At 39.8% G+C, this 15310-nt stretch overlaps 2 protein-coding genes across 2 annotated transcripts in view; one reads left to right on the top strand and one right to left on the bottom strand.

Moving 5' to 3' along the window:
• Positions 1–15310, top strand: part of LOC118768486 (putative uncharacterized protein DDB_G0282133) — a 389663-nt gene that overhangs the window by 72360 nt on the left and 301993 nt on the right. The window lies entirely within an intron of this gene.
• The window catches only part of LOC115226294 (eIF-2-alpha kinase activator GCN1), a 156044-nt gene that overhangs the window by 27300 nt on the left and 113434 nt on the right, over positions 1–15310 (bottom strand). Inside the window, exons 35-41 of the mRNA XM_029797282.2 lie at positions 14446–14642; positions 12644–12833; positions 11380–11450; positions 7540–7755; positions 3593–3757; positions 2023–2184; positions 1451–1546 (exon numbers count right to left, since the gene is read on the bottom strand). Coding sequence (XP_029653142.1) covers positions 1451–1546; positions 2023–2184; positions 3593–3757; positions 7540–7755; positions 11380–11450; positions 12644–12833; positions 14446–14642 — 1097 coding nt within the window. The remainder of the gene's footprint in view (positions 1–1450; positions 1547–2022; positions 2185–3592; positions 3758–7539; positions 7756–11379; positions 11451–12643; positions 12834–14445; positions 14643–15310) is intronic.

Raw genomic sequence — 15310 nt, 5'->3', positions numbered from 1 at the left:
CAAGTACCGTCTTGATGTGCTTTGTGCGACTAATGGTGCCCATACAGAGGTGTATTAAACGAGATAAAAAAAACTTCGAAAACCACTGAATACAATGGAACAAGTTTGATGAAGATATCTTATCATTTGTCTTTGCAATAAAATTTTTAGATTATATAAAGACTTTATGGACACCCTGTATATATATATATATATAAATATATATATATTTATATACATTGGGTTGGTGCATAATTATTGCGGGGTTTTTTTCAACAAATTTTATGCAACAAAAACGATAAGAATATTTAACAAAAACATCTTTGAATGACGGTCTGACCGTCTGCCAAGCAAATGGGAAGCAGTAATTGAAGGAGATGGTGAATATGCTCCAGAATAATCATTTAAAGATGTTTTTGTTACATGTTGTTGTTGTTTTTGTTGAATAAAATTTGTTGAAAAAAAGCCGCAATAATTATGCACCAACCCAATGTATATAAATATATACATATATATATATATATATATATATAGATTTTGAAGTGATGTACAGATATTGTATGTTGAGAATAACAAGGTAGTGAGAATGTTAGATTGCCAGTGCCACTGGATTGGCACCTGTGAAGGTGGCACGTAAAAAACACCATTTGAGTGTGGCCGTTGCCAGTACTGCCAGACTGGCCCTCATGCCGGTGGCACATAAAAGTACCCACTACAGTCTCGGAGTGGTTGGCATTAGGAAGGGCATCCAGCTATAGAAATTCTGCCAGATCAGATTGGAGCCTGGCGCAGCCATCTGGTTCGCCAGCCCTCAGTCAAATCGTCCAACCCATGCCAGCATGGAAAGCGGACGTTAAACGATGATGATGATGATCATCATCATCGTTTAACATCCGTTCTCCATGCTAGCATGGGTTGGATGGTTCGACCGGGGTCTGGGAAGCCAGGGGCTGCTCCAGGCTCCAGTCTGATCTGGCAGAGTTTCTATGGCTGGATGCCCTTCCTAACGCCAACCACTCTGCGAGTGTAGTGGGTGCTTTTTACGTTCCACCTGCACAGGTGCCGGGGGGGTGGGGGGTGGTCCGGCATCGTCCACGATCGGTTGGAGCTTTTAACGTGCCAGCCAAGGCGGCGCTGGCAACGTTCGGATGGTGCTCTTTATGTGCTACCGGCACAGAAGCCAGTCGGGGCGGCGCTGGCATCGGCCACGTTCGGATAGTGCTTTTACGATGGTTATGTTTATATTTTTATTTACATTTTTAGCAAATTTTTGATAAATCTAATCATGGAAGAACAGGCTAAAAATAATGTAAATAAAAATATAATTCATCTAACAGTGTGACTGCCTTATTATTCTCAACACACACACACATGCCGGCATAGGAAACAGATGTTGAATGATGATGAACCTCCCTGGTCCTGTTCACCCAGACAAAGAAGGGGACAGGGAGAAATTTAGGGGCAATGTTACCTGTGGAACTAAATACGGCAGCACAACTCGACTCTTGACCGTCATCACTTGTTTCAGACCATCCAGGGCCCATTCTGATGACGACCCTGGCTCAGACTGAAATGGAAGACACAAAATAAGAATCAGTACAAAAACAACAACAAATGGCACATAAGATAATGTAATCCTAGATAGGCTATGCCTGAATAAAGGACAATATGAGCATAAATGCAACATTCTTAATTACAGATCTTGTGGTTTAGCACTGACCCGGGGCTAAACAACATGAACAAAGAACACATTAGATAATGTAGTCCTAGATACACTATGTCTGAATAAAAAGACAGGATGGTCACAGTTGGAGCATCTGCGATCGTAGGTCTACTGGATCAAGGGTGACCTGGGGCTAAACAACAACATGAACAAAGAACACATTAGATAATGTAGTCCTAGATACACTATGTCTGAATAAAAAGACAGTTGGAGCATCTGCGATCGTATCTCTACTGGATCAGGAGTGACCTGGGGCTAAACAAAAACAAGAATTAAAAACAAACCACAATAAAAAGGAATTAGAAATGTGAAGCACTCACCAGTTTCTGGAGCAGGGTTGGCAAGATCTCATCGAGGGCCCTGGCACCGATGTTGTGGTGGAGGTTGTCAAAGGTACGAGCTGCTGCTTCCCTCACTTCTGGTAGGGGATCACACAGGGCCCGGCGCACACTGGGGATTAAGTTGTTGGCAAACACAGTCACCTGTGGAGGGAGGAAGAGAGAGAGAGTGAAAGGCGAGGAGAGAAGACGGACAGACAGACAACACACACACATGCCTGAGTGTATGGAGCTCTCTCTTTACTCTTTTACTTGTTTCAGTCATTTGACTGTGGCCATGCTGGAGCACCGCCTTTAGTCGAGCAAATCGACCCCACAACTTATTCTTTTGTAAGCCCAGTACTTATTTTATCGGTCTCTTTTGCCGAACCGCTAAGTGGCGGGGGCATAAACACACCAGCATCGGTTGTCAAGCAATGCTAGGGGGACAAACACAGACACACCCACGCATATATATATACATATATACGACAGGCTTCTTTCAGTTTCTGTCTACCAAATCCACTCACAAGGCTTTGGTCGGCCCGAGGCTATAGCAGAAGACACTTGCTCATGGTGCCACACAGTGGGACTGAACCCAGAACCATGTGGTTGGTTAGCAAGCTACTTGCCACACAGCCACTCCTGCACCTATATATATATATAAACACACACATACATATATATATACATATATATATACGACAGGCTTCTTTCAGTTTCCGTCTACCAAATCCACTCACAAGGCTTTGGTTGGCCCGAGGCTATAGTAGAAGACACTTGCCCAAGGTGTCACACAGTGGGACTGAACCCGGAACCATGTGGTTGAGAAGCAAGCTACTTACCACATAGTCACTATGCCCATATATATATATACTGTTTCCTTCTCTACGCAAGGGTCATGAGGGCCACTTTCCCAGTTTCATGGTGTATATATTCCCCCCTCCTGGATGGGACGCCAGCCTGTCGCAGGATTAACTCACTTCTGCCACCTGAGTGTACCAGGACAATACAAAATGAAGTGCTTTGCTCAAGAACACAGCGCATCTCCCGGCCCAGGAATTGAAACCACAATCTTAAGATCACGAGTCTAACACCTCCATACATGCACACAGAAATATATTTTCAGTTGAGTAAATATTTATTAACTTTTACAGAGTTGCTCTGATGTTTCGGCTTGCTTGTGTGTGTGAAGGGTGCGTGGGGCTCCTGATTGTAAGGTCATGAGTTTGATAATAGGGAGAGCATTGTGTTCTTGAGCAAGGCCCTTTATTTCACGTTGCTGCAGTCCACTCAGCTGGTAAAAGCATGTTGTACCTGCAACGTCACGTCCTGCGTCATGTTGAAAATCTCATTTGTAACTACGTGAAGGGCACACGTGTCTGTGGAGTACTCAGCCACTTGCATGCTGATTTCACAAGCAGGCTGCTCCGTTGATTGGATCACCTGGAACCCTTGTTGTTAAACCAATGGAGTGCCAATGTAGAAAGTGAAAAAGAAACAAAAGGGTTGGACGAATACCACAAAAGCACACAACTCCATCACCACCGTCACCAAATGGCAAAATACTTACATGATCCCGGCTGGTTGAAGCCATGATTTCACTGAGCCCTATACAAACTCCCTGTCTCTCGTCACTGCGATCTGAATCGAGACCCTTCTCCAAGATTGGGATAATTTCAGGCAAAACACGCTCGCCCAGTTTCCGCACTAAATCTCCAAGTGTTCGTGCTGCCACCTGTAAAATGAATGCAAAAGAATAGATGAAGCTTAATGAGTTGTGACAATCAATGGTGGTCCCTCACGCAACTAATTGCTGGCTAATTGATGCTTCCAGCCCTTTCAGTAAAAATGTCATGTACATATATGTAATTCTTTACTACCCACAAGGGGCTAAACACAGAGGGGACAAACAAGGACAGACAAACAGATTAAGTCGATTACATCGACCCCAGTGCGTAACAGGTACTTAATTTATCAACCCTGAAAGGATGAAAGCCAAAGTCGACCTCGGTGGAATTTGAACTCAGAACGTAATGGCAGACGAAATACGGTTACGCATTTTGCCTGGCGTGCTAATGTTTCTGCCATCTCGCCGCCTTTATGTCATATACATATAGTGTTCATGCACAGAAAAACAGCAGCCAAGTCTCCCTCAAATCACCACCTACTGAGTTGCCGTGAAGAAATAGCAGCTAAACCTCACTCACATCACAATTTAATGTCTTTTATTGTATGTAGGAACTGCAACCCAACTGCTATTTATATATAAGATGAGGCAGTAATGGAGACTTCTTAAGGTAACTAGATCTGTTAGAAATAGCAACCTAATCTCCTTCAGATCACACCCAACTGTCTTGTGTATGTATGAGCCAAAGACCTCGGCATGGTAGAAATAGCAGCAAATCTCCCTCTAATCACATATAACTGTCCAATGTGTGCATATGAGCCATTGAGAGAGACTTCAACATGGTGGCTAAACAACTTTATGGAAATAACAGCTGAATCTCCCTCAAATCATACCTTTCTCTCTTATGTATAAGCTAATGAGCGAGATCTCTAAATGTGAGCCAGAACTGGCAGAAGTAGCAGCCAAACATCTCTCAATTTACACTTCTTTATATACATGCATATGTGTGTGTGTTTACACATAGATAAGTGACTTAGGGGTTTTTAACCCCCTCTTCTCACATATTTTCTGTTTCCTAATTTTGAAAAGAGAAAAGGAAAGTAAAGTCAATCGTTTATAAAGTTCCTAAACGTTTTAACCCTTTCATTACTGTATTTATTTTGAGATTCTCTGTTTTTCTTTCAATTACTTTAAATATAACAAAGAATTTAGTAAAATAACTTCTTTATCATTAAGCTAGTGTTAGGAACATAAATTGTGACTAAGGTTTGGTGGAAGATTTTAATTCAGAACTTATGAAAACAAGACATTTGTACTACAGAACCAGAGGTGGTTTCAGTCAGGTTGGTAACGAAAGGGCTAAATGACTGTGTAGTTTATCTTCAATTGTGGTGCCTTGAGAATTTCCCCAAAAGAACGAAACAAAAATTAAAATTTATCTGCATCTAATTGCAAACAGAAAAAAAAACCTCAACTAACTAACCACACATAATGAATTATATAAAAGCAAAATAAGTATATATATATATATATATAGGATCAGCAACAATTTAGATTCAAATGAATATGGTACTTAATTTAGATGCACCAGAATTTTGTACGGTGTCACCCATAAAAATTTGCGGGGTGATTATAATCAAAAATAAGCAACAAGAATGATTCCGGTAATTTGGTACGATCGTTTCGTACTACATCATTTTATTAAAAGCTGTAAATATTACAGCAGATTTAAAATGCTGAGTAATCTTCAGCTAATTTTATATAGGTTTTCCGATAATATAAAAGTTTTCAGATCAAGTAAAAACATTTAAAGATAAAGATGTAGATATGAATATATAAATTAGCTGAAGATTATTCAGCATCTTAAATCTGCTGTAATATTTACAGCTTTTAATAAAATGTTGTAGTATGAAACAATTGTACCAAATTACCGGAATCATTCTTGTTGCTTATTTTTGATGTATATATATATATATATATATATATACACATATATATATATACACAGGGTAACACTCTTTCTTGTATAATTTTTATGGTTTTCTACTTTCAAAAGGATGGTTCACCACCTCATTACGAGTAAAACATTCAGGAATGGTTAAATCTTATAAATTTTCTGCAATTAATGTGAAAATGTGTCAAAAGGTTTGTCAAAGTGTTGCTGTGAAGGTTCAGCAATGGACTGAACATGCTCAGATTATTATCTTAATGAATTACATTATTTTGATGGAGCCAGACTTAATGGATTTTTTAAAAACTACTGCAATTTATTTTCATTAATTTTTTTTTTTCCATTTATTTAAGTAATATAATAAATTTTTGTACAATAAAAAATTACTAAATAAGAAGGGCATTACTTCATCCGAAACCCTGTGTATAAAAATCTCTTTCTCAATGATTCTCTCCCCTTGGGGGAAATTTCTTCCCCAATCATCTATTTCTTAGCTAATCCCATTTTTCTCTGGCTCTTATGCAAAAAACAACCACAAGATGGCACCAGCAGTGGTCACCAAATTTCACACGTGTGTATGGCCACCACACCAGCAACATTGGTTCACATCCAGATTGGTCTATCTACCTCTCTGAGCTAACACACACTAATCTACCTACAGCTGGTACTGGCCAGAGGGAGCACCACAACACACACACACACACACACATACTTACTGTTATTTGTCAAAGCTCTCGGAGTGGTTGGCATTAGGAAGGGCATCCAGCTGTAGAAACTTTGCCATATCAGATTGGAGCCTGGTGCAGTCCTTAGTCAAAGCATCCGAGAGTGGACGTTAAACGATGATGATGATGGTACTGGCCAGATGGAGCACCTCAGTACATACACAGACTTATCTACTGTTTGTTATAGCTGGTACTGGCCAGATACAGTGCCTTTACACACACACACACACACACACACATACACATACAACACTTTTCTGTTATTTGTTTGATTTTTTGATTTTCACTTGTTGAGGCAAGTGAAAATCAAAAAATCAAATCAAAATCGAAATCGAAATTGATCAACATCAATGGAATTTGTAGTTGTGGTACCAGTGCCGGTGGCACATAAGAGAACCATCCGAACGTGGCCGTAGCCAGCACCGGATCGACAGGCCTCCATGCCGGTGGCACGTAAAAAGCACTATCCGAGCGTGGCTGTTCGCCAGCCTCGTCTGGCACCTGTGTCCGTGGCACATAAAAAGCACCATCTGAGCATGGCCGTTCGCCAGCCTCGTCTGGCACCTGTGTCGGTGGCACATAAAAAGCACCATCCGAGCATGGCCGTTCGCCAGCCTCGTCTGGCACCTGTGTCGGTGGCACATAAAAAGCACCATCTGAGCATGGCCGTTCGCCAGCCTCGTCTGGCACCTGTGTCGGTGGCACATAAAAAGCACCATCTGAGCATGGCCGTTCGCCAGCCTCGTCTGGCACCTGTGTCGGTGGCACATAAAAAGCACCATCTGAGCATGGCCGTTCGCCAGCCTCGTCTGGCACTTGTGTCGGTGGCACATAAAAAGCACCCACTACACTCACGGAGTGGTTGCCATTAGGAAGGGCATCCAGCTGTAGAAACACTGCCAGATCTGACTGGCCTGGTGCAGCCTTCGGGCTTCCCAGACCCCAGTTGAACCGTCCAACCCATGCTAGCATGGAAAGCGGACGTTAAACGATGATGATGATGATGATGATGTTGTGGCTAGTCCTGGCCAGATGGAGCACTGCAACACACACTCACATACACACATTTTTCTGCTTATTTGTTGTGGCTAGTCCAGGCCAGATGGAGCACCTCAACATAAATACATATGCATACACACACACTTACCTGCCGTTTGTCGTAGCTGGTACCGGCCAGATGGAGCACCTCAACATAAACACACACATACACTTACCTGCCGTTTGTCGTAGCTGGTACTGGCCAGACATCCAAGCAGTAATGAGAAGAGCACAGGAAGAATCTCTCGGAGTGTGCGTGGAGTGTTGGACACGATAATCTTCCAGACATGCAGTGCAGACTGTCGCACCAGTAGCGCAGTGTCTGAGCGACCCATGTAGAGGCCAGCCAAGACCCTGTTGCGACGCCCTTTGCCAAATACTCTCAAGACAGCCTGGGGTGCAAAAACGAGAAGAAAAATGGTAATAAACAACTGACATCACAAATCTATGCAATTAAGTGGGGGGGGGGGGGGTTATGCCTTTACTCTTGTATTTGTTTCAGTCATTTGACTGTGGCCATGCAGGAGCACTGACCCCTCCCAGTCGAACAAATCGACTCTTAGTACTTATTCTATCAGTCTCACTCTTGCTAAACTGCTAAGTTATGGGGACATAAACACATCACCATTGGTTGTCAAGTGACGGTTGTGGGGGGACAAACGCAGACACAAAATATACACAAGCATATATATACATATATATATATACGATGGGCTTCTTTCAGTTTCCGTCTACCAAATCCACTCACAAGGCTTTGATCAGCTATAGTAGAAGACACTTGCTCAAGGTGCCACGCAATAGGACGGAACCCGGAACACAACACGTAGCCCGGTCCAGAATTCGAACTCACAACCTCACAATAGTAAGCTCGACACTCTAACCACTGAGACATGCACCTTCACTATATATATATATATATATATAAGGTAGTAATAAGAATAAAAAAAACAATAACAAGACCCTGACCCTCTGTCAGGTCCTCCATGTAATGATGCTGAGCCTTTAGCTTACCAGCTTAATGAATCTGTTAGCTCACAAGAAGAAGAAGAACAACAACGTTTGGCCTGATGCAGGACCAGGCAGTGGCTCTAATGGCTTCTGATCTTAACTGATTGGAAGTGTTATCATGTACATTGTTTTGTCTTGGTATAAAAGATGGGCTACAGCAAATATTCTGCTCAATACCACAGATTTGCTTGTCAGTTGTTTGACCTTAACCAGTTGACCATGTCCCTTAGTGGCTGACGATATGTGCATCACTGATCACGAAAGGAAGTAGTGGAGGAGCATCATAACAATGTGTTGAGAGGGACTCTTTGGGGTTTGAATAATTCACCTCTGAAAACATGGGTGGTTCTTTCAACATCCTTAAACAACCCTTATTCAGGGACCTTTTGAGTGGGATGGGCTACTTGACCAGAAGAAAATTCTAACAGGGCCCCACCTGCAAGGTCATGTGCTGTTTATCTTGATATGAGATCACCATGTCGAGCACATATGGTTGTAATGCATGTGCCTGGTGTACCCTTATCAGACGGGTAGTCATGATGGGTATATTGGGCTTCATATATTTTACCCCAGTGTCACTTTGATGGCATGCACTAATCTCTCACTCAATAATAATAATAATCCTTTTTTACTATAAGCACAATGCCTGAAATTTTTGAGGAGGGGTTGAGCCGATTACATTGACCCCAGTGTGTAACTGGTACTTAATTTATTGACCCAAAAGGATGAAAGGCAAAGTTGATTTCAGCGTAATTTGAACTCAGAAAGACAGATGAAATGCCACAAAGCATTTTGCCAGTGTGCCAACGATTCTGCCAACTTGCAACCTTAAATATATACGTAAAATATTCTTTTATTTTTTACTTGTTTCAGACATTTGGCTGTGGCCATGTTGGAGTACCGCCTCAGGTGTTAGTCGAAGAAATTGACCCTAGGACTTATTCTTTGTAAGCCTAGTACTTATTCTATCAGTTGTTTTTGTTGGACTGTTAAGTCACAGGGACATAAACACACCAACATTGCCAAGCTAGTGTGTGTGTGGGGGAGAAACACAAACAAATATGTGTGTTCGTGAGTGTGTATATATACATATATAATATACACGCACACACACACACATATAGTAAATCCCCCAAAACAAAGAATACAAAAAAACAACAACGTGCGGTCATGGTACATATAAAGTATTAACAGACACTCAGGGAAGAAAGGAAAGATGGTTTTTACGTTTCAAGCAAAAGCTCTTCTCAAAGGAGGACAGAGGAAAAAAAAACCCACCAACAATTCACATGTGGGTACATTTTGAAATGTGCATATATATACAAAATAAGAAAATGAAGAAATACACCTTAATCAATAATCAACAACCAGATAATACCCAATCACATAATTTATTAAACCACTACATATGAACATTAAGGTCAAACATAATAGTATAGAACAAAACAATGTACATCAATGAGTAATATGATACAATAAGTACAGTATGTATAAGTGAATATAAATAAATACAAATATAAATATAAACTACATCTTACAGCTGTTTCAGCCATGCAGATACGGGTATCTCATTATGCTCATATTAGCCAGGTGTGATAGATTAATTTCTCCATTTTCTTACTTTGTATTATTAATTTGTGGTAAAACATTTTACTTTTGCCCATATAATACAGTAAATGAATTGATTGCATCGCAATTCTTAACATTTATGTATTAACTTTGTTGGGTACTTTACTAGCAGTATATTGGATATATGTTATCCCATGGTGGGTTGCACTCACAACCCCTATATCAATTTATATATATATATATATATATATATATATATATATATATATATATATACTCCTATCTTTTATTAAACTTTTAATACTTTAGATATATATTTAAAATAATATAAATTAATTATTTTATGTATTGGCTTATGTTTTTCACTGTTTGATTTGCCTAATAGTGGTTTTATCTCTAATTTAATATAATATATTTATACTATAAAATTGGATTTAATCCTACATCTGATTTTTCCCTGTAAGTTTGGATTTATTCCCTAATATTTTATTATTAATTTATATATATATATATACACATACATGCATATATATATATATACATACATGCATATATATATATATACATACATACATATATATACATACATATATACATACATATATATATATACATACATATACACATACATATATATATATACACATACATATATATATATATACATACATATATATATATATATACATACATATATATATACATATATACATACATATATATACATATATATATACATATATACATACATATATACATACATATATACATACATATATACATACATATATACATACATATTAACCACATATATATATACATATATATATATACATAATATATAACATATATACATACATATATATACATATATATATACATATATACATACATATATATATACATATATACATACATATATATATATATTACATATATATTATCAATATACATACATATATATACATATATACATACATATATAATACATACATACATAATATATATATATATTATACATATATATATATATATATATATATATATACATACATATATATATATATATACATACATATATATATACATACATATATATATACATACATACATATATATATACATACATACATATATATATAACATACATACATATATATATATACATACATACATACATACATATATATATATATATATATATATATACGATAAGCTTCTTCTAGTTTCCGTCCACCAAATCCACTCACAAGGCTTTGGATAGCCACGCAGAGGGACTGAACCTGGAACCATGTGGTTGGGAAGCAAATTCCTCACCACGCAGCCACACCTATAAACTTTTATTAACCAAAATTTATATTACTGGTATTGGAAGAAGTCAGACTCAACGTTGCTGACTTAACAACAACAACAACAACAACAACAGCAGCAATACTAACCTTCTGGGAAGTCTCAGTTCCAAAGTTATCATCTTCATTGGCCGTTTCCGTAGACATTTTGCCACTGACTCCTAGATAAAGAACAAGGGGTTGAGTAAACAGGGTTTGATGGAGATGATGAGGAGGCAGGGGCAGAGATGAGGGCTTCTATGTATGTAGAAATATGACTTTTATTTACGCCTGTCAAATACCCCCCTCCCCACCGACCCCCACAGTCCCTTTTGTTATAAGAAAGAGGACACATCTAATAATGTGTTCCATGTACACTATGCCCGAACAAAAGACGGGATGGTCACAGTTGGAGAATCTCTGACCAATGTTCAGTTAGATCAGGACTGACCTGGGGCTAAACAACAGAAACAAAGAACGAAACATTGGATAAAGTAGTCCTAGATACACTATGACTGAATAAAAGACAGGGTGGTCACAGCTGGAACATCTCTGATCATAGGTCTACTGGACCAGAACTAACCTAGGGCTAAACAGCAACAAAGAAGCACACACAACAAATTAGTCCTTGATACACTTATGTCTAAAGAAAAGACAGGTTGGTCACATTTGGAACATCTCTGATCATAGATCTACTGGATCAGGACTGACCTGGGGCTAAACAACAAGGAAGGACACATTAGATAATGTAGTCCTTGATACACTTATGTCTAAAGAAAAGACAGGTTGGTCACATTTGGAACATCTTTGATCATAGATCTAGTGGATCAGGACTGACCCGGGGCTAAACAACAAGGAAGGACACATTAGATAATGTAGTCCTTGATACACTATGTCTAAATAAAAGACAGGTTGGTCACATTTGGAACATCTTTGATCATAGGTCTAGTGGATCAGGACTGACCCGGGGCTAAACAACAAGGAAGGACACATTAGATAATGTAGTCCTTGATACACTTATGTCTAAAGAAAAGACAGGATGGTCACAGCTGGAACGTCTTTGATCATAGATCTAGTGGATCAGGACTGACCCGGGGCTAAACAACAAGGACGGACACATTAGATAATGTAGTCCTTGATACACTATGTCTAAATAAAAGACAGGTTGGTCACAGCTGGAACGTCTTTGATCATAGATCTACTGGATCAGGACTGACCCGGGGCTAAACAACAACGAGGAAGGGACACATTAGCTGATGCAGTTGTAGATGTTCCATGCCAGTATACAAGACGAGAAGGTGACAGGTGGAAAACTCAGAGAATGAAGGGCTGATTAGAAAGCCCTGCCCCTCCACAACTGGAAACAACTACTCACCGGACACTTTGTAGAGCAAGTCCCCAAGTAACTGCACAGAACTGTATCTTATTCGCCAGTTTTCATCAAACAAACCATTCTCCAGTTCTGGCAGCAGCAGTTCTATGGCTGTCTCGGCATACATGTTGATGATGCGCTGCCCGGCACGAAGGGCAGTGTCTCGCACAAACTCCGACTCGTCAGCCAGCGCCTGTGTTGGTTGGCAGGTGTGTGTGCATGTGTAGGTGTGTGTGTATATATATATGAACAAAAGATATGGATCATGTAAGATAGTTTTGTGTATATGTGTGTAGGTGGATGTGTGCATAAATGCGCGTGTGTGTGCATACATATGTATATATACATGTATATGTATGTATACACGTAGATACATATACATTATATATAAATGTGTATATATATATATATATATATATGTATATATATGTGTGTGTGTGAGTGTGGAGAGGTTATGGGTATATATATATATATGAGAGAGAGAGATTGTGTAAGTGTATATACATATATACACACATATATTAGGTAGAGGTGCATGTATGTAGATACATACATATGTAGGTAAGTGTATGTGTGTGTGTGTGTGTGTGTGGGTGTGAAGAAAAAATATAAAATATACATAAGAAAAAATTAAAAACAACATAAACACTATTAATAATACAGGCTTTTAATTTAGGGCAGCAATTTCGGGGTGGGACCAATGGGGCCAATTCATTGTCCAGTCCCATCTGTACTCAAGTAGTACTTTATTTGATCAACCTTAAAAAGAGGAAATCAAAGTTGACCATAAAAAGGGATAACTGAAAAAAAGGAGCAGTCTGAGTATACACAACCAGGAAGAAGGACACATTAGATAATGTAGTCCTAGGTAGACTGTGACTGAATAAAAGACAGGATGGGATGGTCACAACTGGGACATCTTTGATCATAGGTCCGCTGGATCAGGAATGACCTGGGGCTAAACAGCAAGAGCAAAAGGAGAGAGAGAGAGAGAGAGTGAGAGAGAAAGTGAGAGAGAAAGTGAGTGAGTGAGAGAGAGAGAAAGTGAGTGAGAGAGAAAGAGAGAGAGGGAAAGAGAGAGAGAAAGTGAGTGAGTGAGAGAAAGAGAGAGAAAGTGAGTGAGAGAGAGAAAGTGAGTGAGAGAGATAGAGAAAGAGAGAGAGAGTGAGTGAGTGAGAGAGAGAGAGTGAGAGAGAAAGAGAGAAAGTGAGTGAGTGAGAGAGAGAGAGAAAGAGAGAGAGAGAGAGAGAAAGTGAGTGAGAGAGAGAAAGAGAGAAAGTGAGTGAGAGAGAGAAAGAGAGAAAGTGAGTGAGAGAGAAAGAGAGAGAGAGAGAGAGAAAGTGAGTGAGAGAGAGAAAGAGAGAAAGTGAGTGAGAGAGTGAGTGAGAGAGAGAGAAAGAGAGAGAAAGTGAGAGAGAAAGAGAGAGAAAGTGAGTGAGTGAGAGAGAGAAAGTGAGTGAGAGAGAGAAAGAGAGAAAGTGAGTGAGAGAGAGAGAGAAAGTGAGTGAGAGAGAGAAAGAGAGAAAGTGAGTGAGAGAGAGAAAGAGAGAAAGTGAGTGAGAGAGTGAGTGAGTGAGAGAGGAAGAGAGAGAAAGTGAGTGAGAGAGAAAGAGAGAAAGTGAGTGAGAGAGTGAGTGAGTGAGAGAGAAAGAGAGAGAGTGAGTGAGAGAGAGAAAGTGAGTGAGAGAGAGAAAGAGAGAGAGAGAGAAAGTGAGTAAGAGAAAGAAAGAGAGTGAGAGAGAGAAAGTGAGTGAGAGAGTGAGAGAGAGAGAGTGAGAGAGAGAGAGAGAGGAGGTTTAACTGACCTTCAAGATGGAAGGTATGATGTGGCCAATGTAGGGCAGAAAATCATCTTTGAAGACCAATGGCAGGTAAATGTACATCATGATGTAGCCGTCACGGATGTGGGGTGCAATGTCATTGCGGTCAGCGGTCTGGACAATGTCCGGCATCAGTATTTGTAGTTTGGCCAGGCCCATTCCACCAATCACTTCACTTAAACCTGAAAGGGACACAAAGAAGCGGTGAGAGTAGGTGTGTGTGTGTGTGTGTGTAGGTTGTGTGTGTAGTGTGTGTCTGTGTGTAGTCAGGTGTGTGTGTGTGTGCAGGTCTGTATATAGTTTGAAAGGTGTATATGGATGTTGTGTTTGTGTGTTGTATATAATTTCACAAGTATCCATCATCATCATTGTTCGACCGTGGTTGAGACAGTGGAATCTACTATGTTACGCCAGACTTCACAGTCCATCATTGCATTACGGAGGTCCTGTTGCTGGATGCCTGTATCCCTGGAGATTACATCAGGGTAGGAGAGTGTGTGCCCTCTGGTATTGCGAGTAGATGGCTTCCAGAGGAGAAGAGTAGAAATTGCCTCGTTTTCAGCTCTACAACAATGTCCAGCAAACTGGACTCTCCTAGCTTTCACAAGAGATGACACAGGTGGTAGTTTCCCATATATTTGCATTTTGGTTGGATGACGCTTCCACGAGAGATTTTGAGCTCTCATAAGGAGGCGAGTGTAGGTTCCATCCAACCGCCTCTCAGGCTTCTTTGATAACGTCCAGGTTTCTGAGCCATAGAGTAGAATTGGTTCGACTGTGGCTTTGAAGATTTCAAGTTTGAAGTCCCTACTTAGATTTGATGACCAGATCTTATGCATGTCATTACAGG

The sequence above is a fragment of the Octopus sinensis genome, linkage group LG30, assembly GCF_006345805.1.
Source record: "Octopus sinensis linkage group LG30, ASM634580v1, whole genome shotgun sequence".
Taxonomy (NCBI): domain Eukaryota; kingdom Metazoa; phylum Mollusca; class Cephalopoda; order Octopoda; family Octopodidae; genus Octopus; species Octopus sinensis.
Note: the sequence above shows the minus strand (reverse complement) of the source record. Positions and strands in the feature narration are given on the sequence as shown.